Source organism: Pholcus phalangioides, unplaced genomic scaffold (assembly GCF_987345545.1).
Source record: "Pholcus phalangioides strain wild (caught in Gottingen) unplaced genomic scaffold, Ppha-v1.0 ptg000018l_1, whole genome shotgun sequence".
In the NCBI taxonomy this organism is placed as follows: domain Eukaryota; kingdom Metazoa; phylum Arthropoda; class Arachnida; order Araneae; family Pholcidae; genus Pholcus; species Pholcus phalangioides.
The window spans coordinates 8702705-8730545 of record NW_028301611.1 but is presented as its reverse complement, the minus strand read 5'-3'; the positions used below and the strand labels follow the sequence as shown (position 1 = coordinate 8730545).

At 34.9% G+C, this 27841-nt stretch overlaps 1 protein-coding gene across 1 annotated transcript; it reads right to left on the bottom strand.

The window, feature by feature from the left end:
• Positions 1-917: 917 nt before the first annotated feature.
• Positions 918-27651, bottom strand: LOC149071660 (uncharacterized). The gene is made up of 15 exons (XM_089247640.1): positions 27511-27651; positions 25867-25956; positions 23492-23954; positions 22336-22432; positions 20936-21069; positions 16308-16382; positions 14154-14292; positions 13893-14053; positions 13278-13450; positions 11932-11977; positions 10601-10665; positions 7443-7504; positions 7260-7319; positions 4225-4458; positions 918-1034 (listed from the first exon to the last, which is right to left on the bottom strand). Exons 1-15 carry the CDS (start codon positions 27531-27533, stop codon positions 1003-1005), a joined length of 1854 nt encoding a protein of 617 aa, XP_089103766.1. The 5' UTR covers positions 27534-27651; the 3' UTR covers positions 918-1002.
• Between the last annotated feature and the right edge of the window lie 190 nt (positions 27652-27841).

Genomic DNA, 27841 nt, shown 5'->3' with positions numbered 1-27841 from the left:
CCCCCCCCCCCTCCAAGTGGGCCCTGTAAAAAATATCAAAGGTGCGGGTGCACCTGCCTAGTTATGGCCCTAGATCCAATGCACCTGAACAATAAGTTGCTTCTTTGACATCGCCTTGGATCTGCCTGCTTCTGCTCCATTCATGGCGAAGATGTGTCTGTCTTTGCTCAGATGAAGTGATCCAATACACGGGCACGATAAGTTGCTTCCTCGTCTTTTACATCATCCTGTCTGCCTTATCATTTACGGCTGAAGATGCCTTCTTACACTCCATTCGCAGATGCCCACCTCAGCTCCATTCATGGCTAAAGACATCTGTTTTTGCTCGGACGGGGGTGATCCAATGCACTTGCACAATGTTTGCTTCACTGACAGATTGCCTGAATCTGTCTGCCTTTGCTCCATTTGCCTGCTTTTGCTAAGGTGCAGATCTAGTGGGGGGGGGGGGACTAACAATCGCCCCTTTTAATAGCCGAATAATATGGAAAAATTTGTGTCTCGTAAAATACACGAGACAAATTTCTTAAGCATATTTTTATCTGGGAAAATCAGAAATTATTTTTAACGCTTTTCCAGGACTTTGTGACCTTCTTCCCACATTGGGAGTGTCCACACATAAATAGATGCAAGTGGGTTAAAATCAACACCTTATATAGCAGAGAAGCTTCGACATCACTGAAGTCGTCCATTTCACCTGCAGCCATTGGATAAAGTACGGCGACGTATGTGAAATCTTCACTTTTTTTTTTTTTTGCAGTATATGCAATGACTATAGGTGAAGTGGATGATTTCAGTGACGTCACAAGCTTCATGAGGAGGCTTTCTGCTATAGGTGTTAGTTAAAATGAACCTTAATAGATGCAAAAATCTTGCCTTGAGGAAATAAATGGCACTCGACATGAAATACTTTTGATAAATGGTGATCAAAAAATGATTTATTCTCACAAACAAATGATACACGATGTTACATCATACTAAAAATACTTGTATAGTTCTGGTCTTTTAATATCTACTCCTTCCAAATGCAGCATAACCTGTGAGACATACGAAAAAAAAAAAAGATATAGTATTTTCAAGATGAGTTGGTATAGGCCTTCACGGCCAAAGTCTAATTGAGAATAAGGACTTACTGGGATATTAAGCCATGGTCTGCTATTTTTTTCTGATGTTTTGCCGCAGCTGTGGCAAGCATCTTCAGAGGTGAGTTTGGTAACATCGAGTGTAGACGAGGTGCTTTTATCATCTTTTCTGGCTTCACTTGCTTCTGGTTTGTTGCGATTGGCTGGTTCCCACATGCTCATTCAGGATTGACTTAGAACCAGCCAATCACAACTAACTTTTACACGTGAAGCCAGAAAAGTTGATAAGGGCACCTCCTCAGCGCTCACTAGTATCAGACTAACCTCTAAAGATGCCCACATACAGCTGTGGGGGGAAACGTCAGAAAGAAATAGCAGACCTCTGCCTCTCAGATTGGTAAGCCCTTGTTCTCAACTATTTTCAAGATATTATTGGGTGCATTAACAACTTAAACTCGACAGTCGTATCACAGCAGGTAAGAGAATTTTCGAACATTTCTTTTCAATTACACGCATTAGAATCTGGTTAATTCAAACTGATCATGATTAGGCTATATTGGGATTTTAAACAGTAATGATGTTGGTACGTATGCTAAGAAAGACCTTTTTCAGAGTTGTCGTAATGAACTTGGAAGAAAACGAGACCCAAGTGCCATAGGCAGAGATAGACTTGGAAGTCTGGGGGGGGGGGGCACAATCATTATTGCTGGGGATAGCATGATGATGATGATAAAGTCAATTCATATATACATTAGATCAGTCAACTTCCCCTTTTTTGATGCTGGGGGGCAATGCCCGCCCCCTCGTATCTCTGCCCATGCCAAGTGCTTTTCGGGGGTGCCTTGAGTTTCATTTAAGTAATTAAATGTTGTACATGTATCGACCGAGAAATCTTCACATTATGCCTCCCTGTTTGGCCCTTGAACTTGATCCCATTGGCCCACACATTGAAACACTATTCTAAATACATTGGTTAGCAACCGAAAGTCTATAGCCAGGATGCCCTTCATTTTCCCAGAAAAGCAGTAAATACACTGAATGATAGTGTGAAAATGCTCATGTACACAAGAATACAGCATATAGAACCCTTGGATCTCTTCATTGTAATTAATATCAATTTTGACAGGATTGTAAAAAGGTTAATGCCGCTTGGAGAGAGGTTGCTGTTGAAATGTCCTCACACACAAGGTGGGTCTTTCCCTTATTTCGTATTCTAGTTCATTTTCTTAACACTACAAATTAAGCAGGTTTTTAGATTAACAATGCTCTAGTATAGTTTGAGCATGCTTTTTGTGGCGATTAAAACACATTGCTCATTGTTAATAGATGTTAGTAATCCGCGTAGAATGTTTGAAAAAAATCCTCAAAATGACTCATTCTTCGTAATAATGAACGCTTAACCGTTTAAAAGTCAAACTATACACAAAATCATTTATTGTTTTGAAATTTGGAATTTGAGGTCCTTTTGCATGCCCATACATCGATCAACTTTGAAGAACTTTTTTTTTTCTTTTTGACGATGTTCCATAAATGGAACATTGGCACTTGGAGAGAGGTGAAAGCGGAAACTGGTATCGCCTATATTCTCACTATTTATTTCTGGATATTCCGGATTTCCTTCACAATGAATGAATTTCTGGAGTACAGTTATCACACAAAATTTTCTATTTTCCTACTACAAATTCAAATTTGCAACACAAGTTTTCTAACAAAAATGTGTGTGTGTGTGTGCAGAAAATTCAAATTGTTTCCTAAAGTCCGTGATAAAAGAAGGAAAACATATATGTATTTGATGGACCTGTTTGTCACATTGGTACCATTTATACATAGTGGTTTTTTTTTTTTGGCAAACCGCACAACGTCCTTGCATTGCAGACACAATATAATGGCCATCAGATGACCTGATATATTTTTTAGTTGACAACGTGAACGTGGATGAATAATTAAGCCCCCCCCCCTCCTTCGTTCGAAGAAGGTTCATTGTCACTTCTCTTCGGAATTCCAAATGTGAAATACAATCCGCTTCTCATAACTCTGAATGAATTATCCCAACGTGTTATAATGGTCATATAGCAAATCTTTTTCAAGGGAATCCCGAGCTGAGGGTTTGATTGCGGACTGTTGAAAAAAAAATTTTTATCCCATGGAAAGTTTTTTTTTTTCCGAATTGCTCAAAACTGTCTTATCCTTTCTTGAAATTTTGTTCTTTTTTTCTGCCCTAGATCTTTTGAAGAATACGTTTCAGGATTTTTCTAACACCTCATCCTCATTGTTGCAAAGTTATCTAGCATTTCACATACATCAGTTGGAACTGTTGTTAATAGATTATTTTCAACAATATCATCTTCATCCACAATGTTCCCATTTTCATTAGCAGGTAATTGACATATATTTGTCCTCTAAATTGGAATTTGAAAGAGTTTCTAAATATCCTACAGCTTCTTCTAATGTGAGATATCTTTTTGATATTGTTACACACAGTTGAACATAACAAGACTATCTATAATTGTCAAACTCTGTTTGACTAGTCTGAAGTTCGCAAAAATATGCATTTTTAAGAATGCACGAATAAAAAGGTACTCGCCCAATATAAACAATCCACCCCAGAAAGCACATTCTTCTGTGTCATATTACAATGAATTAGCCCCCATACACATGTCGAATGATGACAATACCCTGGGGGTTAGAACGGGAAAATAGAATCAGCGCACTGCACATTAGATATCTCTAGAATCTTGCTCTCTTTAAAGGCCAATGTTCCATAAATTGAACATGTATTTTTGAACGCAGTAGCTTGTTAACGTGTAACAGCACAAAAAAATTGATTTATTTTGATTGATATATTGAGTGGTAGAAACACAAAATAATTTTCAATTTATTTCACAATTAAAATTTTGCCTGACATGTCTGGGCATGTAAAAATTTTGGCCGAGCATAAATATTATTTTAACCACATGCCCAACACTAGCTTAAGCAATGCTGATGTGGAAATTTATTATTCTAAGTTACATGTCCGGCTGGGCATGTACATTTTCGAAGAGTTGTCCAGCCCTGGTATACAAGGGAAATGAAATCATAACTAAGCAGATTTATGTGACACAGCCACGAAAACATCACAAATAACACTACAGAAATACAAACTTACGGTTCCTCTGCTTGTTGCCTCTACCAATGAAAGTCATCAAATCTTGATTGATCGGTTGGCCAGCTTTCTCTAACACTTCGATTAGATCTTTCACGAGTCCAGCATTTTCAAATGTAAAGAAGGAATGTGCAATGCCAGTTTTACTCCCACGAGCAGTCCTTCCAATTCGATGGATGTAATCTTCAATCGTTGGAGGGAAATCAAAGTTTATAACATGCTGAATATCGTCAACATCTGCACAGAGAAAGGAAGAAACATCAAAGTTTTTACAAGAAGAGAACACAACTATTGCACTCGCTGGAAGTAGATCAAATCTTTAAGATTTTCTACCAATTCGAATCTTTACTTAACAGAATCTCCAAACATGCCTCCTGATTGGGCAATCTTTTGACTCACCTGAATGTTGAAGGTTAACCTGTTCCTAGCTTAACCTGATTTAAGCTTGTGTATGCCTGACCTGTCACTCAGCAAATGTAAATCAGGCATATAGGAAATTTAACAGACGGTATGACTGCACATTGACAAAGTATGATAATTCTGATACAGTGACACCTCGCCTAACAAAGCCAATTCATTTTAAAATCATGTTCATAAGATGAACCACAATATCCTACAGGTTTCTATGAATAATTGTTTAATTTTGTCCACGTACCACCCAAAATATAAGGACATATTTTGTGAAATGATATAAAATGCTATAAAAAAAAAAGACAAACTGATTGAAGGCTGGGACGTACAACTTCCCAATTCGATGTCGGGAATTTTTAAGATAAGAAACTTCTTTAGAAGATCTTTTCATTTTACACAAATATGTACAAACCCAGTCAGGTTTTCAGGTGTTACCTCATGTGTAATGCAGGAATGGCAGGTATTTGACACATGCCAGTTTAAACCATGGTTGAAACTGTCATGTCATGTCAAAAACCCTCCATCAAAAACCTCCAATATTGCTTTTTAATATAAAAATTCTTTTTGAAAATTGATTGCATGCAATGTTTAATGTGACTATGTTATTTAAAGGATAAATAAATATATATATAATTGATTGTGTGTGTGTGTGTGTTCTCTATACAAATCTACAATTTTAGATCAATCGGCACCAATTTTACATATATACCAAATGGGTCCCGACTTGAACGATAGGCTACTTTGAAAGTTTGTCAGAGCAGAGCAAATGCCCGAAATAGGCAAAAAAAAAAAACCAAAAAACTGTCAGGCAACAATGGTTTTTGAGCCTCAACAATCACTTCCGGAACGTTTACTTCGGTTTCCCGTGGTTCCCTAGCAATGCGTTCCAGACATCCATATGCCTTCATAATGGTTTGCCATTTCTTTAATGCTGCCAGTATTATGGATGATAGTTCATGCCTTTGTAATGGTTTGTCACTTTTTCAATCCTCTCAGTAATTGAAGAAAACCTGAACAGCGCCGGGTATTATATAGCTAGTACTTAAAAAGATTGTAAAATAATTTTCTACTCTTTAAAGAATTATTTTGGTCAAAAATATATGTGTATTTTTTCTTTTAAAATATACAATTCAAATATAGAATAAGATTAAAGCTGAAGGAAAAAGCTATGGAGCTATTAGATATTCTTCAATACATGATGATTCTGGACACATGCATGTGTATAGATATAAAAATCTGCTGTACTCTTTTATAAAAGATAGTTGTTTACAATGTTCTTTTATGCAATATATGTAATGTTGATTTCTATTATTCTTAAATTATCTAGTATCACTGATACTTAAACGATATCTTCATTGTGCATAACATTTAGAGTATAGCTAGCAATCACAATACTAAATTGAAGGACTGTAACGTCCTTTAATTAGGCAGTTCTCATTGTATATAATGCTTAAGAAACTCCTATAACTTATTTTTAGTGCAAAACTAAGAATGACTAAATTTGATCATGATACGGTATATTTACTAGCATTTATATAATGCTAGGGTTTTCTCAACTGAATCTGTATCTAAATGTGCAAAACAATGCTATGGGTTTGATACCCAAGTCCTGTCAGCTCTGTTTTGATTGAAAAAATATTCATAATGCGCATTTTATAAAACGCCAGATTTATACAACCTAAGCCACAAAATTTTTAAGTGCGAATAAATGAGTTTAATTAGTGTATCAACAGATGGTGCACGAGAATTTTCAATACATAGAATAAAATTTTGGGTAAATCAGAAAATTTAAAATATCAAAATAAGTGATATTTTACACTCAGTAATTGCACAGTATGTTTTGTTATTTAATATTTTATATTGTTTTAATTATTATAATAAATTAGTATTTAATTTTTAAAAATTGTAATATGCAGAAAAGTAAGTTTCTCATCATGTTATACACCTATCGTTTTAAAAATATTATCCAAAAGCATTCATTTAGGTTTTTGATGGTTTTCAAAGTCAAAACCCAACCCTGGTGTAATGTGGTTGACTCAATTCTTGGTCTTATACATGCAGACTGAAAAAATAAGCTACTAGACTATCCAGATCGTTCAGTTTGCTGTTGAGAGTCTTGCAGTAAGAGAACCTGTGCAGGAAAAAGTCAAGTATAGGCTTTTTTGGAGATTCTGAGGTCTACATAAATTAATCTGGATCGAGTGACAGTAATTCTGATGATGACCGGAGGGAAAATTCAGCTCAGAACACACGACTGTGTTCGATTAGAATGCACAACAATGTAATCATGTGAATTAAGGACCAGTATAATTTGTTTTTAAATGTCTAGTGATTAGAATTTTTTTACATAATTTATAACCTTGTTTCATTATTGTTATCATAGTTTTGTAATCTTGCATAATGGATTTGAAGTTAAAAATAAGTACAGTAAAATCCCTCTTTACGGTCACCCTTCTTTTATGGCCAAATAATAATTTCTTGGGTCTATTTGAAATGTGAATTTTAAACCCCTGCTTAATAGTCACCCATCTTTTATGGGTGAATTTTCTTTATCCCACTGGTGTTATAGGGATTTTACTGTATTTATATTCATGAATTTCTATATGCATATAAATGCAAAAGCATACCAAGGCCTCGAGCAGCAACATCTGTGGCAACAAGCACTGCATTTTTGTCATTTCGAAATCCTGTGCAAGTGATATAAAATGAGCACTAATCAGATACAAATTTTAGATATCAACACCGTCAGAAAAAAAACTTCAAAATATATGCGATAAAATTCTGTAAAAGATTAAAGCAAGGTAACTTACGGTTTAGAACTCTATCTCTTCTAATCTGAGATATGTCACCATGAATAGCCATAGCAAATATACTGTACAAGGAGGAATGGAAAGAATCAGCATTAAAATACTGATGGCTATATTCAATAACATTTTTTAAAGCCAATCAAACACAATAAAAAGTAGGGCTAGGATATCTATGACTTTGCATGCTTTATATATATTTTTTGCATATTTTACCATTTTTATGTGATAGAGCAGAGGTCTTCAATCTTTTTTCTAGTCACGAGCACTGCCTATATCCATCATCAAAAGAAGAGGACCCTTTTCGGCAAGTTCGACATACTAATGCATGAAATCAGGATGATTTCAATCCCAGAACGCAATTTGTACAAGACATTAAATTGGAACATTGATCAAGTGCTCGCAAGCATGAAAGGGGACATGAGCATTGAGCACTCCAGGTGCTTCAGAGAGCACCGTGGTGCTCATAAGCAATGGGTGGAAGATGCCTGTGATAGAGCATATTGTGATGAATTTAAGGCATTATTTAGCATATGTCTGCATTTTTAATGAGAAGTAATTTTTTTCCTTGCTATCCCACTTCCTACTAAAAGACATACAAGACCAAGATAAAAAAAAAGAGGATCTTAGTGCTTAGAACATTGTCACATTCAGCTTAGTTGAGAATACAAATTCCTCCCCCACCCTTCTTCAAGCTAGAGACATAATTTTATGAAGTAGACCCGTTGCATGCTAGTCTTATAATCAAGATTTCCTGGTAATCCCTCAAGTTCTCTTTCCACTGTCCTTTTCCCTCTCAAGAATAACATGGCAGTTAATTGATTTATCATACTTGATTAAATTGATTTATCATTTATGTTTTGTGTTCAAGAAGTGCTTTGAATCTGCTCCGGATCTGCCTTCAAATCCGGAAGCAACAATTCAGTAGGTGGTTTTGCCTGTATGTATAACCATATCAATACAGAAAAGAAAGATGAAATACAATCAAACTTTGTTACGAAGTTAAAAAATACAAAAATATATAAAAAATATTTCGTACTAAACAGATTTTGTATTAACCAAAAAAACAGCAAATTGATCATGTCCAAAGTGAAAAATATTTAATTCATACTAAGCGAAAATTGTATTGGGCAAGTTTGTCTTGAGTAGGTTTGACCATACTCCCATTTTAGCAGTGCCAAAGTGACATGGTGGTATGATACTCGTCTACCACCGTGAGGGTTGCCATCATGGTCCCACGTTCAAACCTGAGGGAGGATATAGATATTTTTCTAATGAGCTTGAGGCAACCACCGATCAATAGCACCTTCATTTCCAACCCATCTCATTAATGGCAGTGAATTGCAATATAGCGATATGGTCAGAGTTGATGGTTGGTGAAGTAGTAATACACCCCCATTTTAGCATCGAGTCTAAGTTCATAGATAAATAAACTTGTACTTCTAAGTCCCTCCTACCCATGGAATACGTTTTTAAGCAGTAAACTTACAGTGGTGCAGAAACTAAAATATTAAAAAATAAAATAAAAATAAAGCTGTGTTACTGATTCTATGAGAGGCCTATACATTTGACAGTTGGTAAATTGAAGAATTTTAGTTCAAGAAACAACTGATGGTTTAAAATAGTTTTAATTACATTAATATTCTTCATTCATACATTATTTTAATGAAATTAATTTTATCAGGAATGGAAAAGGGGGAAAAAATGTTTAAATAATTTTTCATGTTTCATAGAGCATATTTTTTTAGGTTTTTCAGGGTATGAATACATTTTTTATAGAGCATTTTTAAGCGGTTTTTAGGTCACAGAAATCATAGCCCTATTATATATATAATCAGTATTACAAGACAAATACTACTCATGGTAACTTCAACTCAATATGACTAACAGCACATTACTGATCACATCACCAATCTATACAACAAGTGGGCAATACCACCCTCTGGTACGTGATGGAATGGGGAGGGGGGGGGGGAATAGAAGCAACAGATATAACACAGCATCCGTCCTATGGGTTAGCTTGAGTTGGGGGGGGGGGGAGAGAAATGAGAGAACAAATTTCTGAAGGGGGGGGGGGAATGGAAAAAAAAAGTTTGGGAAAGTATGAACTAGACCAAAACTATGGTTACAGCTCGTAACTTTTTTTTCAAAATTCTAATGTTGGGTATTCTGGCATGTTCTGTATTTCCAGTGCATAGGTGCCAATTCACAGACTTGAAAAATCTGTAGTTTATCCCATGATGACACATTCTGCATCAAAGAAAACATGTCAAACAAATAAAAGGCAAAAACCAAGGACTTTTTTTTAAATTGCAACAGGTGACCATATATAAATCCAGTTTTTCCCGGGATACATTTTTCCTTCTCCTTGATTTTTTTAGCAATAATTACCCACATTTCTAGCTTTAATCATCATATTTGGTGACAATTACCAATTTTTCTTACTTGAAATCCTTATTCCCCATATTTTTCCTGAGGAAAATGGGGGTCAGCCTGAAATTGCAAGGACTGGAAGAGCATTTTCTTTAGGGCTTTTTCATTCAAACAAAGCTCAATTTGCAGACTTTTAGGGATTTTTCTATGAACACATGAGAAAAATTGGAAGGGTTCCGGTTAAATCAGAAGCATTGGTACCTATGCCACTGGCATATTATGTTTTATTTCTTTGCATCTGTATTTGTTTCACGCTCTGTATGGCCTCATTAAATTTCTGAAATGGCTTCCTTTTCACTCAATTTTCACCTGTGTAGAATATCGGAATATCTTAGAGCCCCAAGTTAGAAAGCACCGTTTGACATAATTACCAATTTAGAACACAACCAGTAACTTTGGAAAAGATTTAAAGCATTGGTAAAGACTTGTTAACAGTTTTATTCACCTTATGACATGAAGAAACATACTCATGTCAAGTTTATATAATTCTACTGAACTCACAAAGTGAATGACTTCCAATATCTTGATATTGTTACAAATAACAGAAGTTACAATTAAAATCATAACAATGTAAGATTCCATAAATACCAACCATTCAGCTACATTTTCCCATATTTCTCAGGATTAAATTAATATTTGTTATTTAAATTGGCTTCAAGGAATAATTTACAGATGTAACATTGAAAAATTAAATATAATTAAAATAGAATATATATATATAAATACTCTACCCTCTTCTGTTAAGTCCATCTGAAAGAGCATCGGCCGCTCTTTTTGTCTGTACAAATATTAGAACCTGGAAGAAGAAAACAGTAAATAAATAGCAACTGAAATAATCGGAACTTGTTTAAACCAAAAGAAGAAAAAAAAAGCAAATCCATTGCATCCTTCGAAGCATCAGATACATTAACAATGACTAACCAAAATGCATAAATTACTAAGTTTATGCCAAACTTTGCCTCAACTAGTGCTCTAAGCTCTATAAACAATGAAAATAGCAAATAAAGGCAGGGCTGCAACTAGAGGGGAACGAGCAGGTCTGGTCTCCTGGGTGCTGGACCAGAGAGGGCACCAATTTCACCTACTATTTTCTCCAATATTACACGATGGGCGCCAAAATACATGCTAGCCCCCGGCTGACCAAGCATCTAATTGCAGCCCTAAATGAAGGTTTTATGTCCTTACATTTTAACATTAGCATCTAATCTGGTCAAACGTGTTATCAATCAATCTACTGAGCAAGCTGTGGAGAATCGTGAGGCTAGTTCTAACAGGGATACCAGGCCAATCAGATTAATGGCGCGAGTGGCAAAGTGGTAAGATGTTTATCTACCACCAAGAAGGTCATCTGCAGGTTCGATCCCAAGTAATGGTGAAAAGAAAAGTTCTTTCCTCATCAAACCTGAGGCAACAACTGATAGATGAAGCCTTCTCAATATTCCCTTGCCGAAAGTGCCCTAGATAACAAAGTAAAATCCCCTACATAACAAGTCCCCTGCTCAACATAAGGATGGAAGTATAATGACTTTATCTAGAGAGGAAGATTTCTGATCAAATTCAATCAGTAGCAAATTGCTGTATGGCAGTATGATTGAAGTTGGTGTGTGAATAAAAGAAAAACCAGTGAGATTCCATGGTGTTTTTTAATTTTTATTTTTTTATTTTTCTTCCGAAGACAGCAGCTGTTGATATCTCACGGATGCTGTAACTGTAATGTAATTACCTAGCATCAAAGAAAACTGACACAACTAAATATTTAAAAACATTTTTTTTTCTACACGTATCATGTAGAATAATTATACATTTCATCCACATAAATATGTTCCTACAGCCATAATTGTTACTACAATCGAATATTTTCACTTTTTCAAAAATTCATATGATTACAGTAATAAAGATAATTTAAATTCCATGTGTGTCTACAGTATGCAGATACTAAAATAAATTTAGTGAAGTGTGACAGTAAAAATTGGCTGAGAAAAAAAAGTTTTAAAGATTTTATGCCAAGGTGTAACAATCTTTCCCCTACATGTTGTTTTTAATAAAAAGTATAGCTACTCACTTTAGATTTACCATTCTGCTTGATATCTTGCAACAGTGTGAGCAATCTGAAAATAAAAATATTAAATCAATTTATGCACCAATCAATAACTTATGACCCAAATTAGGAATGAGATATCTGACATGTATTTTGTTGAATTGAGATATTTGTAAAAAAACGTGAGCTTTTTTTTAGAATCATGATGAAATGAATTATAGTTTCAAGGTAAATTATGGGAGTATTAGGAAAACATTGAATATTCAGATAAAAATGATCAATGTTCTTCATACTTAGGGTAAATTGCAGGATTTCTTAACCCTTGTGCCGATGAAATGAAGGTCATGGATCTCGTTAGAATTGTTTTCCAGACTCCCTCAAAAATTTCCAAGCATAAGTGGATACAAGCTCCTTGAATGGTGCAAGGTGTGTGTAGTAGTACAGTGCACATGTGAGAAATATGTAATTAAAAATTATTTTCACTTTACCTCATGTTTCAGTTTAAAGCCATCTATTATTTCTGAAAATCACGTTTTCAACATGCTTAGTGTTTTATTAGTGTTGCAAAACAAGCGAAAATGTCTTTCTCCTAGCATTAGGTAACCCGAAAAAAGGTTAGATCATAAATAAAGGCAGAAAAAATAAAAAAAAATACAGATTTCTAGGGTGTAACATTGAGCTGCAGTGATGCTTCAAAAAATACTTTGTTTTGAAAATGCAACTCGCGCTCTAGCAAAACCAAAAAAAATTTAAAATCTTTTGTTCTCTATAAACTTGACAAAAAAGGAGCAAAAAAGACAAATAAAAATACAACTGACAAAAAAAAAATTGTTCAGATTATCAATGCTTTCCCAAGTTGAAAATGAGCTACTAAAATAGATAGAACGTGTGGCGATTGCCAAGCATTAATATAAAGTTAACTTCTGAAACAGGCAAAATGCCTTGGTTAATTTGCCTATCTCTTAATGGTTAAATTTAATTTTTTCACCATGAATTTTTAAGAAACTTCATTGCTGACTGTACTTTGTTTATGAGCAAGTAAAGAAGTGCCCCCTATGAATTTTTTTTCATTCACATATTTTTAAATAACTTTTTATTCTTTGTCTAATTTTATGAGACTGGCCCATTTATGAAACCAGAAAGGAAGAATATATAGGCCATGCTGAATATATTTGTCTTGAAGCTCGCAGGTTTCAATCAACTGATGGATCAGATACTGAAACCCAAGAGCAGAGTACATAAGACATTATTCAAATATATTTCATACGAATATCAATATAAGAGTTAAAATTTTCTAACTTGTTCACTAAATTAAAATCTTTTAAAAAAATTGTTGTACCAAAAACACTCTACAAAAAAATTATGTTTACCTTTCTTTTTTATCCACATCCGCCATGACAAAGATATTTTGCTGAATATTTGGATTAGCAGTCAACTGATCACTCCCAATGGTGACTTGAATATAGTCCTTTAGGAAGTCTTCGGCCAGTAGTTGGACCTCACTTGGCCAAGTCGCACTCCACATCAGTGTCTGGCGGTCAGGCTAAGACGAGAAAAAAAAAAATTAATAGCACAATTGTTTATAACGCTCGTATTAAATTCTGTATCAGAAAAAAATCATAGTAATTCATTTTGCTCTGCTTTCTGGCGCTCAATACATCCAGTTTGATTACATAATAAATAACAGGAGATGAACAGATGGCATTAAGTCGTACAGATTCAATAAAAGGATTTATTTTATGAATTTGAGTTTAATTAGAATAGAGAAATATGCATTAATTGCAAATACAACAAAAAGTATTAAGTTCACATCTATTTATGAATTAGAGTCTTTTTGTCTAATGGAGCTGTTGTGAGTTTGAATCAATACGTCAACTCATGACAGGTCGATCCCCCAGAGAGAATCTTGTTCATTGAATGAGTGGAGGCAAAAAACATAATCCATTACTTAATATTTAAATAAGTCTGAACTATGAACATTGTACCCTTGACTGCTCGATGATTCTTCTTATTTGAGGTTCAAAACCCATATCAAGCATTCGATCAGCTTCATCAAGAACCAAATAAGTGCAATACTTCAGATTAACTGACCCTTCCATCAAAAAATCGATCAGACGTCCAGGAGTTGCTATACATACATGTGCATCTGCAAAATAAAAAAAATAAATGTCAAAATTACATTCAAATGATCAATTTTAAAAACATAACACATATACAACAAAAAGATCCATAAATCTTGAAGATACCTTTCAATTTTGCAAGCTGCACAGTTCTGGATGCACCACCATATGCACAGGCACTTCGAATGCCACACGAATGACGGAACATACTGCTAACAAAATGCGTCTGCTGGGCCAATTCTCGAGTAGGAGCTAATACCAATGCCTATTAAAAAACAAGCAGAAAAAACAAAACAATTGAATTATTTGGATAGACAAAGGGATGGGTAATTTCATGGAACCTAGCACAGCGAACAGAGGTCTATTGTACTATTCCTCCCAAAAATAAATAAAAGTCCCCAGTAGAGACTAGCCGGAGCGAAGTTCTGCATAGATCTATATATTATGAAAGGATGACGCCACTCTCAGCTACCATATAGTTTTTAACAACTGGCTGTTGCGAAGATGAATTTTTGAAAAGAAAGAAAATTCAACTGCCTTTGCGGGGAATTGAACCCACGTCCTTTTACTTTCCGGATGAACGCCCTAGACAACTACACTACAAAGGCAACGAATCTCTCAATCTTTCCTCGGAGCTTAGATCTATATGTGTCTTGAAGCTCGCAGGGTTCAATAAAATAATGGATCGAATTCTCAAACTTATGAGCTGTGTACACAGAGTATTTCACATTCACAAAGTTAGTAGCCTTTTCTTCCTTATAAATAAATAACCTTCACAGGGTGAGTCACCACCAACTCCTATAACATTGAGATGCTTTTAAGAGTACAGTGACCAGTAAATAGGACCAACAGCTCTTCAAATACCATTTTTGCTAAGCTTTGTCAGCTCCTCCTGCTTTAAATTAGGACAGTCACAATTTATCTCTTTTAGCCTGTCACTGACCTTTAATTTTCAACAAATCTTGGTATTGTTTTTTTTTCCCTGAATGAGTTGAAAACAGTATTCCCACTCAATTCCCTTGAAATGCTTAAAGCTGGCTTAAGACCAATGAAGAGTCTTACAACCTCCTGAAGCCATTTTGTCAGTATATTCATTATCCAAGATATTTGATTGACCAGGTTCCCTGCAAAGCTTGGCTATCGTTCATTGGATAGATTACAAAACACAATATAACACTCCCAGACCCACATGAGAAGTAATTTCAGACTTCTAAAGAGCCACCAAAGCATATAAAAATGTATATTTTTATTAAAACCTCTATCCATGGAAAATTCTACAACACATGTTTTTACAGAATTACAGATTTCAACCTAAAAAACAGTGGTGTAGTCACCTGTAGAGGATATAATAACTGTATACCACATCCAGGACAGCATACTCTAGCTCCAGAACCGTTTCCCAACTTGGATACAGTTGGGAAGTAGTTATAGCCATCAGTAGCCCCCAAAGTCTAGCCATTTCCCAAATTGGCCAGCCAGAGCATTTTGAATACAGAAATGAATAAGTTCTCAGGGGGTCTGCCCAGACTTTTTTTGTAGGGTTTTTTTTGTTTTTGTGAAAATTTCATTTTTTTAAAAAGGGTCATTAACTTTGTGAAAAATAATTTTGTAGGAAGTATAATCTAGTTAATCTATCACAAAAGAAATAAAATTTCAAATTTACGGTTTCATTAATTTTTATTTTGTGAAGGGTCTGTTTTTCAGGTTCAGAATTTGTGAAGGGTCCATTTTTTTAAATCCAGAATTTTGTGAAGGGTCCAGAAAATGGACTGAAGTTTTGGCTGGACAGACCCCTACTACTTCACCACACACCAACTCGGGTCATATATTGCCATACGGCAATTTCCAACCAGTGGAGTTGGGTGGGAAATAAAGGCTCCATCCATCGCTGGTCGCCCTAGGCTCAATCTGGACAGACCCCTGGTTCTTAATGATGAAGAATAAGCAATATAGCCGTTCTCTTATTGTACACCTGATTAAATAACATACACTAAGGATACATATTCACATAAAATTTGCGAACATGTGACAATACTACCTCTTTTTTTTCCCGCAAGCACATTATGCATGTTAGATAATTTTCAAAGACTTTGAAGACCTAGAAATTTAATTTTTCCCAAGGACACTTCAAGAACCATACAAACTATGATTTAGGCTATACACAGGCTCTTATTTTTTAAAGGATAAAAAATTTTAAAAGTATAGAGTGGAATGTTACAAAATAAAATATGATGAAATATCTACATTATGATAATGTAAAAAAATGTAGACAAAACCTACTTGCGGGTAACAAGTCGAATCGGATTCTTCTGCTGGAATTTGATTCAAAATATGTACAACTGCTGGCAGAATAAACTGTGGAGGAAAAACACACAAATTACAGTTGAATTTGATAGCTGCAAAATTTGTAGGTAATGCATCTGAAAAGTTAATAAAGTTAAATGCCTATATAACAAATGATACTCAGGGGACCTGAGAAACATCATTATAAAGGAGTTATAGATGGAATATATTAACCTAATAAAAAGTGCGCCAGGAGTAGAAAGTAATATCGTTATACAGTCAGCCCTTGTTATTTGGGGATTTCATATTCGCGATCTCCCCAAAGTTTTCTGGAAAAGCTTATTTCGTGCTAATTCTCATATCAGAACAAAATATAAATTGCATGTGTTAAATGTGAATTACTTATCTTAATGAATTAATCTTGCTAAAGGTTTTTCTATTTCTCCTGGAAGTGTTCTTAAAAGACTATTTTTAAATGTTCCTGAAAGTTAAATACTTGAAAGAAAAATTCAAAATATTGACAATGGCTAGCTTCATTTCTGTGGTTCTCCATTATTAAGGTATCAATGAATCTACAAACAGATATATCAATAAAAATTATACTAAATGACCAGCGATGTACTAAAAATGACCCAGATTACATTAAGACAAAAATTAACTATACAAGATTTGAAAATTTCATTTCAAACGTTATCTTTTGAAATTTTTTTTTATGAAAATGAAACCAAACAAAAATATAAATGTTTCCTAGACATAATTACTCTCAACTCTAATCTGTGGACTAAAAATCATCAACAATTATTAAAAGAAACAAATAAATGGATTACTAAATAACTAATAGAAAAGATAAATACCAAAGAAAAATTGTATAAAAAATATATAAAATATCTTAATATAATATTGTATGATAAAAAAAATCATGATAAAGTGTTGAAAATTTCAATACGAAAAGCTAAACAAGAGTATCAAAAAGCTAAATTTGTTGAATGTACTGACAAACAGAAGCAATGGAAATGTCAAACTAATGGAACTTAAACTATTTTGTGCTCAATAAAAATAATGGAAAGCAAGTTCTACCAATTCATCAGCATCCACAAGTTTTAGCAAATAAATTTGACAAAGAATTTATTGAAAGAAATCTAAATAATACAAATGTTGGTGCAAGTACATATCAAAGCGAAAGCAAGAATGATGTTATAAACTCAATGGTATGCATGGATATTAACATCACTTTCTTGAAAAAAAAAAACCAATGAATTAAATGAAACTAAAGCAAACTGGATATGATGACTGAACTCCAAAAATGTTAAAAATTATTGCATCCTACAATATTGATGTACTTAAACATTTCATTGATTCATCTATCAATAGAAGTTATTTCTACAATGAATTAAAATTTTCTCTTGTTTACCCAATTTATAAGAAAGGAGACCCAAATGCGATGATAAACTACAGACCAATATCGGTTCTTCCAGTTTTCTCTAAAATAATCGAAAAATTTATAAATCAACTAATCGATTTTTTGAACCATAACAATTATTTGGCCCTGAATCAATTTGGTTTTCAAAAAAAAATAAAAACACTGAAATGGCTATAATCAAAATTTGTCACTATTTAAATACCGGCTACAATATATACTCTAGTGTTGTTTATTTAGACCTAAAACAAGCATTTGATAATGTGGATTTGACCATATTAACAGAAAAATTACACAGAGCTGGTATACGAGGACACATATTGGAATGGTTCAAAACATATTACTTTGACAGACAACAAGCATTAGTTATAAATCGGAAAATGAGTAGTTATCTCCAGGTTTAAAAAGAGGTCCCCCAGTGATCTGTTTTGCATCCTACATTATTTCTCATTTGCATAAACAACTTCTGTAAACTGAAACTAAACGGTCAATTAATTTGATTTGCTGATGACACAGCTCTGTACATAGAGGATGACGACATAACTTTAATAACAGGCAGAGGATGATCTGAGATGTATTAATCAGTGGATGGTTGCAAACAAACTTGAAAAGACCAAATATCAGATTACTAAAACGAGAGGCTTAAATTCTAACACAGAAATCCCCCATCCTCAAGCACAACAAAACTGCACCTGCCAAAGAATCCACAGAGTGCATGAATACGAATACTTAGGGGTAACAATACAGGATGACTTGAAATATTCATTGCAATAAAATAAAAATAAAAATTCGATTTTACACAGCTCTTTTATACAACCTCAAGTATTTGATAGGAAGGATGTTTTGCAAGATGTCTTTTACACGTGGGTTTTCTCAATTATAACTTATGATTTGTGTGCGGGGGGGTGGAGCATACCATTGTAATATCATGCAATAATTAGCACATATAACAAGGTAAGAAATATGCTAACACAAGCCTATACTGGAAACGATAGAAAAATTAACTGTCACATACTAGACATCAGACAATTATATATTTACTGAATGATAAACTTTGCGACGAAAAATAAAAATTGGCTTCAGAGAAAAACAAATAGAACAGCAGCGAAATTCAAACATGATTTTGAAGTGCCGAAAACAAAAACATCTATTTCAAAAGTGTTTCTCATTTACTGCTCCTAAACTTATGAATTCATTTCAGTTAAAAAAACAACTAATAATACTAACCACACAAATATGAAATTTACATATATGCAAAAAACATTCAAAATTATGATATGTTATGAAACTGTTCATAAAAAAGCTAGATAAATATAAAATTAACAATTTTTTTACATATTACTGCTTAACATTATATATTTTTATGTGTATTAATGTTGTACCCAGAATATATATACTCGCATCATCTTGCTTAAATTTCACTAAATATGGATTGTCATTTTACATTGAACTGTTATGCATCGTATCTTAAATTTCTTATATATGTTTTTTTCTATAATTATACTGCGTACTTGGCAGCTCACAATGGCAGCGAAAAAATGTAATATAATTTTTTTTTGGCTTCCTGGAAGGATTTAGTGCCCCTTGGGGCCACATAGTGTATATTCATTATATGTTTGTCTTTTTTTTCTTTTGTATTCCTTTTCGTGTGTTATTGTCCAGTATTTGTGTACAATAATAAAAAAAATTCAATCAGCTGTTGCTGGAGCTACATTTGTTACTATACAGGGTGACGGAGTTACTATACTTTGGAGTGACGACAAACTCAGAGGGGTGATATTAAGCATTAAGAGGAACAAAAATTGGCATAGAATATGGTATCGCAAACCACGTTTAGTTGCTGAAAACTGAAAAAATACTTATGAAGGGTGTAATGTTGAGTGGGACAAAAAATCAAATAAGTCGAAAAACATTTATTTGACAACATGATTATAACACAGCCTGTGCAACACTGTCAGAAAGTAGACAGTGTTGCACTTTAAGAGAAATTATTATAGGAGTTGTTTGAAGTGGCGGCCACGAAGGTCATTGCACAGTCAACAGCAATGGAGTAGCGATTGCTCAAGACACCACAGCGATGACAATCTGTGCAACGAGATCCTACAGCGTCTCCACATACATTTGATACACAAGTGATTTAAGGTGTCCTCAAAAGAAGTTCAAGGGATTGAGATCCAGGGAACATGGAGGCGGATCCACGGATTCACAGATCAACTGACAGCCTCTTTCCCTGTCCACTCCATATCTATTTTAGCGATTTTCACTGACTAAAGGTAGTTTGCGATACCATGTTCTATTACAATTTTTGTTCCTCTTGATGCCTAATATCACTCCTCACTGAGGTTTGTTGCTGCCTCAAGGCAACAGCCTGTACAGCCCTGGATCCAAATGTCTATCACGTAGAAAGTGATTTTTTCCTGTGTGATAAAAAGAGATATGAAAGTTATGTATACCTTTATAACCTAACATCTTAAGCATAACCATCATTATTAAATCTACAAACTGAACTGAGAAAACACTTTTTTTATTGGTTTGAACAGTGTTTTGTTCTGGAATTTTGAACACCATGGTGTCCATATTTCTACTATTATGAAAGACGTTGTCAAGTTAGCAAAACAGATAGAGAAGGGTTCAATGATGTGGACATGGAAGAAAATTCAGGAATTAATTGACAGCGATTAATTGAAAGAAAGAGGGATTAATTGAGTTGACTTCTCTTGAAACCAAAAATATATCCCATGAAGTTGATCAAGATGAAAATATGGAAGATGGAAGTTCATCACAACATAGTGCAAGGGCTTCAAGTTTAAATCGGCAATGGATTGTATCCATGACATAGACCCAGTCATGGTATGTTTTTCACAAGTACAAAACTTCGTAAAGCCTTGTTACCATATTCTAACAAATATAACCATATTATAATGAAATAAAAAAGGAACAGCTAACAGACATTATATTGTTCTTCCACCAAGAAACACACTGGCCACCCTCTTTCTATTCCCGTCATCCAAAGCATATATAAATGTGATGCTTAAAAACAAAGGTTTATGGTTTGCGATATTCACGGATTTTCTGTATTCGCTGTGATTCCCAGAACATAACCCACCTGAATACCGAGGGATGACTGTATATGAGATAATTACCATAGAGATATCATTACATACAATTTTTCCTGCATTGAAAAAAAATTAATGACAAGGTTTCGCACCACAAGAGTTTTACCAGACCCAGTCTGAGATATACCAATCATATCTTGACCACTGAGAGCAATAGGCCAGCCCTGAGCTTGAATTGCAGTAGGTTCAGAAAAGTTTTGTTCTTTTATAACCCTCATCAATGGCTCTATAAAATAAATTAAAAAGCATATATTTTGTGTTAAATCAAAATAACTATAACAGCAGTAAAAATACTATATCTGAATAAATGACTTCTCCAATAACTATTTTATCAGAAAACAAGAAAATTTTCATCAAGCTGACTAACCTGATAAGAGCAACCTGTGAATTTTCATAACACGGTTTGAGAATAAAATTATTATATTATATCAAAATATTATATAAGAGCCGGTTAAATGAATCTTGTATCAAAATGTGAAACTGAACACTTAATGAACACACTTGTGTATAAGCAGAGTAATTTTGCTGATAAATTTGCAACCACATTGGAAAAAGGACGATCAGTTTTTGAGGAAAAAAGTTTACATCAAGTTTTACAAACACCCTTACAGCAGGGTTGCACAAACCATGGTCCGTGGGCCAACTGTAGTTCTAAAGAGGGTTTCAACTGTCTTGCAAAAGCAGAGCCATCTTAATGGGCGGGGGGAGGAGAATCTAGGATCAGCAATGAACTGCAGTTCCCTAGAATATGCATGGGCGGAGATATAGGGTGGCGGCATGGGAAGGCAGCATTGCCCCTCAGCATCAGAGGTGGAGCAGACTGATCTAATGTATCTGCGTATATATGTGAATTGAAATCATCGTGGTCCCCCCCACCCCCCGAGACTTTCACAACATTCTCTGTCTATAAGGATATGGATACAATTGATGGTGACTGCTGTAAATGGTTTGAGCCCCCCCGTCACCAGGATGGAATAGGACAGTGCCCAGGTATAAACCAATGTATTGAGCCCCAAAGCAGAATGTTTTGCATTGTTCTGTAACAAGGCCTTGGTTGACTGGAAATGTTCTGCAGTGAAAATTTCCATAATTATGTTTCCTTCACTTTCTTCCAGATTGTACTGCAGTGGCACTGACTGTTCAGATTTCTGCATATTCTGCTTTGGGGTATTAAGATAGCCCCTGTGCTAAAGGTATCTCATAATAAGTTCACCAGTTCGTGGTTAACTATTTGTAAATGCACTTACAGTTGTCCTTCACTTTAGTCAATTAATCAACTAAACAAAATAGTAGTGTAAAGCAAGTTTAATTTAACATTGGTAAGACAGGGATGTGGGAGTTAGGAGTCCATCTTGGACAAGTTTCACTGTAATGTCTCACAAAAGAAATGTTAAAACATCAAACTTTCACCAGAAAAACAAATGAAACAGATTTAGCGACACATTCAAAAAAAAAAAATAATAATAATAATAATTAATAAAAACACCCATACCAGACAAATTCATCTCTGAAAATTTGGTGATTGGTTTTGGAACATCTGTTCCCCGAATAGTCATTTTATGAATTTTTCTGTACTCTTCCACCTCTTCCTTCATGAAAACAGAAAATAAGGATTTAAAATCACATCTGATAAGATTTAAAAAGGCATTAGAAAATTTGTATGAAGCAAAATTGTTTTTGTAGAAACAATGCTTGAAATAAGATAATGAGCATTAAAATAATGGCTTGACCATACACGCATTTCATACACACATGTTCATCTGCGAAATTTCCAATGAATCAGTACATGCCCGAGAATATGTGTTCTGAGTGAATATGTGTGTGTCCCTGAATGTATTTATGTTTTCAGACTTATGCGTGTTTTGTGTGTTCTTCTCCTGTCTTTCATATTTTGAAGTAAAAATGCTGAATGCTTGAATTTTTGTTATGTATCGTGTTGAAGGTCTGCCTGCTCTCTGCAGAATGACTTTTTCAAATGGGAGACCGGTTTGGATTTCGCCTCGAAGTTTGAAAACCTCAGAAAACAAACCTCAGTAGACTGCCATTGAGATTGAACCTGGATTTTCATGATGCCCACATGACCGAATATAACTATATATGCCTAAATACCATGATGGCTATGACCCCATAAACTTATTCTTAATAGTCGACCAGCCGTAAATCTTTCCACCATAAGCCTGAGCTATGTAACCAGATTTGCAGTCATTTCTCTTTGCCTTCTTTCCAAAGGACTGTTTGATGTATGCCTTATAGATAGAGCATACATCAAACAGTCCTTTGGAAAGAAGGCAAAGAGAAATGACTGCAAATCTGGTTACATAGCTCAGGCTTATGGTGGAAAGATTTACGGCTGGTCGACTATTAAGAATAAGTTTATGTACCCATATTCACAATACCCAAACAGCTCGAAATCCTTTCACCACAAAATTCCTTGAAAAAAATACCTCAATCATAAAGTACAACTGCTATAAAGCAGTACATACACTTCATGGAAATTCCAAAGGGAGAATTTCTAACGAATTGGTGAATGCAAAAAAATTCTTTTGTACATATTATGCATGTCCATTATATTTTTATGATGCCAGAGTTATATGCATTTCATGTTCAATCAATATAGGATCACAATGCAAACAAACAAAATTGCTTACAGTGGATCTGGATGCCACATCAGGATGTTCAGAATATAGATTTTTCTTTATTGGTGGAAGGCTGTTAACATCAAAGTCCGGCTTTGTTATGTCTGAACGATCATATGTGTAAAATGTATCTACTTTGCTCAAGTTATACTTGTCAAGACCACTTGATCTGTTTCTTTGCTGAGCAGGTCTTTCGTTGAATTCGTACTTGTTTCCATATCTACCCCGGACATCATTGCCATACTGTCTGCGAAAGGGTCTTTGCTCCCTGTAGCCAGCATTATCTGGAAATTCATTTTCCTCGTTGCCATAATCGTCGGCGTCTTCATCATCATATGACCTCCTTCTTGCAAATCTTGGCCTCCAACTGCTTCTCTGCTTTTCAATGTAGGCACCTCTGTTATTGAACTGCGGAACTGTATCCTCATCTTCATCATACAAGCCGTAACTTTTACAATAGCAGCAAGACGGGTTTCTAAATCAAAATAAAAATCACAGTATATTAGTTTGATTTTAACACAAAGCTTTTATGTTAAGCCCTTGTGTAAGGACAAAAAAAACTATAAACAGTGTCAAATCATATATATATATATATATATATATATGCAAGACCATAACTATTGATGAATGGTAAGATTAAGGATTTATTTTTATAAAATTTGATTACTTTAAGATATATTGATATATGCTGTTATATATGGAGAAATGCTCCTGTATGCTTCATATCACAGTGGCATCCTGACAAAAAGTGTGTTGGGAGAGTAGAAAACACAGGTGGTAGGGGTGAAGGGACAGGTACAAACAAGTTTTGTTGGTCCCTGATTGGACAAAGGGAGAGATAGGTTTTGGGAGGAAAAAAAGAGAAGAAAGCACGAGTGCGTGCCCATACACCACACAAGGAGAAAAATTAATATTTCTTAATTTTAGAATTTTCTTAGAAGTTCATGTGTGTATATAGGCAGGGCTGGAAAAATTACAAAAAAAAAAAAAATCTAGGTGCCAGAACAATTATTTAAGTGCCAAAAAATTTCCACCCGAAGAAAAAGGTTCGATATGATGCTTCTTTTGACCTTTTTAGGTTAATGTTAGCAGATATGCTGCAATTCCAAAAATTTTGTGCCACACTCAGCCTGCAATTTAGTAACTACACAAAGAAAATTTTAGGCAGCAATACAAATTTTTTTGTTGCCAAGACGACCCGGTGTCTAGGATTTTTCCAGCTCTGGTATATGGTGTCAATATCCTGCAAAGAAGAACGCTTTGCATTGTTTTTTCCAAGCCCACAGCTGGCTACTAATTAACCGTACACGCACCTTGTACACATTCCTCTACGGAATTTATAACAAATCAGAGCATGCCAGAGAGTGTTCTGAGTGTATGTGCAGCTCTCACGTATTTATATTGTCGAGTTGTGCTTGTTTCATGTTCACGCTGCCATCTGTCCTCCATTCACTGAAGTAAAGATGCAAATGCTTGAATTTTCATGTTATGGCAGTAATGGTTGTAGGTCCGCCTGATCTCTGCAGAGAGACTTTTTCAAATGGGAGACCGGCTCGCATTAGCGCGTTAAGCTGGAAAACTGCAGAAAACCAACTTCAGCCAACCACCACTGTGCCGTAAATGGGGTTCAAACCTGGATCCTCTGGACGAGAGTCCAGTATGATGCTCACATGATCGCACAGCGGCAACCCCCCCCCCCACACACACACACAGCTGACTGAAAATGTTCAGCAGTAAAAATTCCTTTATAGTGTTTATATGCAGAAGAGTTCTTCTTTCTTAAAATTCAAAAGATTAAAATAATAACTTAAAAGATTGTTCTGCAGTGTACATCACAGTTTTCATCATATTCTTTCCACTTTGGAATTAATCTCCCCCCCCCCCCCCTCCAGAAACTGCTCCCAAAAATGGTACTGCAAGGACGGAGAAGCTGATACTTCTTGAAACTGCTGTTCACAATGGAGACAAAAAATTTTGGTCGACTTCCATAATGTCCATCAAAACCCATTTTACAACTGAAATGAACTGAACCAGAGCAGTCATGATTGCTGGTCCTCTTTTAGTTCCGTTTCCAATCTTAAACTCGAACTTAATCTCCGCCCACCAACTTATCTTTCGATTAACCAAAAACATTACTCATGGTCTTTTCAATTTTGATATGTCCAGTATTCTAAGCCTTCCTACGTCTCTAATATACTAGTGTGTGTGTGACCACCCCTCCCCAAATATTCACTTTTCTTTTTCAACGACAATACATCAATTTTGAACACCATCATATTGAGCTATTGCCAACATTTACAGCAGTAATGATTGCCATGTTTTCTATCCAATGCCTACTTTTACCAAAGTCAACTACATGCAACAATAATTATAAAACGAATACTTACATATGCTGTACAAATGACTTCCTCGACCACCTTTGAGCAGGGGAAAATTTCCAACCAGCTTCAGCAATAACGGGCCATAACTTGACGAGGCTGAAAAAAATTATGAAATTATTCTTTTCATTTGAACTACATGAGAATTATTTTGACAGTTAACTTGAGCAGAGTAATAAATCGATGCGCAGCTAAAAATATATGTAATTTCTCAGGCAATATTTGGCAAAATATCTGCCGATTTAGTCCTTCCTATTAATAAGAAAAATGGCTTGAAAAAAAATCAAAGGGGAAAATTTTAGGAGCTAGCCAAGTCTTTTGGAGCAAAGCATACTTCCTTCAGAGAAAAAAAAGTCTGAAATAATGCTGTTATTGACCTGCCTAGGACTTAGTGACAACTGTTTAATATGTTGAGGTAAATTTCGAAAATCTCGTAGGTATCTTCAGACACTAACTTAGAAGTCATGCACAAATAATTTTAAGCATCAAAATGCGTAAAAGTTTTCTTCTTATCAGGATGTGTTCTCTGAAAATTGTCAATTTGTTGAAAATGTCAGGCCAATATTATTATGCTATCTGTTTGCGTTTTCCTAGTGTGGTACATCTGGTCTGTCATCCGTACATCCCCCAATGCAGAATATTCAGCACTGTTCTGCGACGAACCCTCAGCTTACTGGAAATGTTCTGCGGTAAAAATCCCTATTCAGGTAATAGTGTTTTTTGCTCTTTTTCTTAAAATTCTTCCAAATTGTTCTGCGTCGTACGTCGCAGATTTTGGCCCATTCTGCTTTGGGGCATACATCCGCGTATTTTTACACAATAAGAGAGGGACAGGAAGGAAAAATATTACGAAAGTACAGAGATCAATGCATTCAATCGACTCTAGTCAGCCAGTCAGATGCTGTAGTGGTCATAGTGAAAGACTCGCATTGGGGAGACCAGGGTTCGAACCGCCCATCCTCCCCATTGCCACAGTGAGTCGTGGTGGTCACCTGAAGTTGGTTTTCTGCAGTTCCCAATTTCGAGGTGCAAATGCGAGCCGATCACCCCCACAGGAAGCGACAAGAGGATACCAGAGTTAGAGTTGTGGTCTATCAGGAATGTGACAGGAAATCATTTCGCAAGTATTTGTATTAATCATCAGAATCATTCGCTTCAAATGAATCAGAACATATTATTGAAAGAGCTAAGGTTTTTCAAATAAGTTCGATTCACAGGGGTACCCATGAATGATAGAAGTGGGGGGAAGAGCAACCCAACATTCAAGGGACTCAATTTCACTCAAAAAGGACCCACATTTTTGACCCATCAGTGGAGCAGAATCTGTTTGGGTAACCGATGAGCTTAATGGTTGAATTTTTCGTTTTATAAAACATCTTTTTATCAAACTTTGATAGTCTAATCCCAGCCTTAGGCCGGTATTACACTATAAAAGTTTGATAAAATCCCTTTTATAAAACTTAAAAAAAGCAACCAATAAAATTCATAGGTTACATTCGAGCGAATGCAACCTATAATCTTATTGGCTAAATTTTTTAAGTTTTATAAAGGACTTTTATTAAACTTTTATAGTGTAATCCCGGCCTTATACAAAATAGTAAATTTGATAAAATAATAATTTTAATAAACTTCAAACAACTATATTTTTTTTACCTGCTACGACATATACTACTCATTGCGTTTTTTTGGATAATTTTTATAAATTAAATTAATTTTTATAAATTTTTTTCTTTTAAAATGCTTTTTTTTCGGTAGTCACTCCATGTGGTGTTTGGGTTCGACCTTGTTTCAAGTAATGGAGCCGAGGAGAGTTATGAAATCTAACAATTATTTATCAACTTGATTTCAAATAAATGTGCTAAAAATATATCAATCTATGATCGAAAAGTAAGTTTTAGGGCAAATGAAAACTGATAAAATGTGGTTTTCATGCAAAAAAAAAGAAACAAATATGTGTTGATTCATGTCCCGTATAATACCAATA

What these genes read in the sequence shown, in the direction of transcription:
- LOC149071660 (XM_089247640.1), bottom strand. Translation starts at nt 27,533, where the DNA reads ATGAGTAGTATATGTCGTAGCAG. An exon ending in GAATCATCGAGCAGTCAAGG is followed by an intron (nt 13,451 to 13,892) that starts GTACAATGTTCA and finishes TTCTCGTCTTAG; the next exon opens with CCTGACCGCCAGACACTGAT. An exon ending in TGTTGCTGCTCGAGGCCTTG is followed by an intron (nt 4,459 to 7,259) that starts GTATGCTTTTGC and finishes TTCTCTGTGCAG; the next exon opens with ATGTTGACGATATTCAGCAT.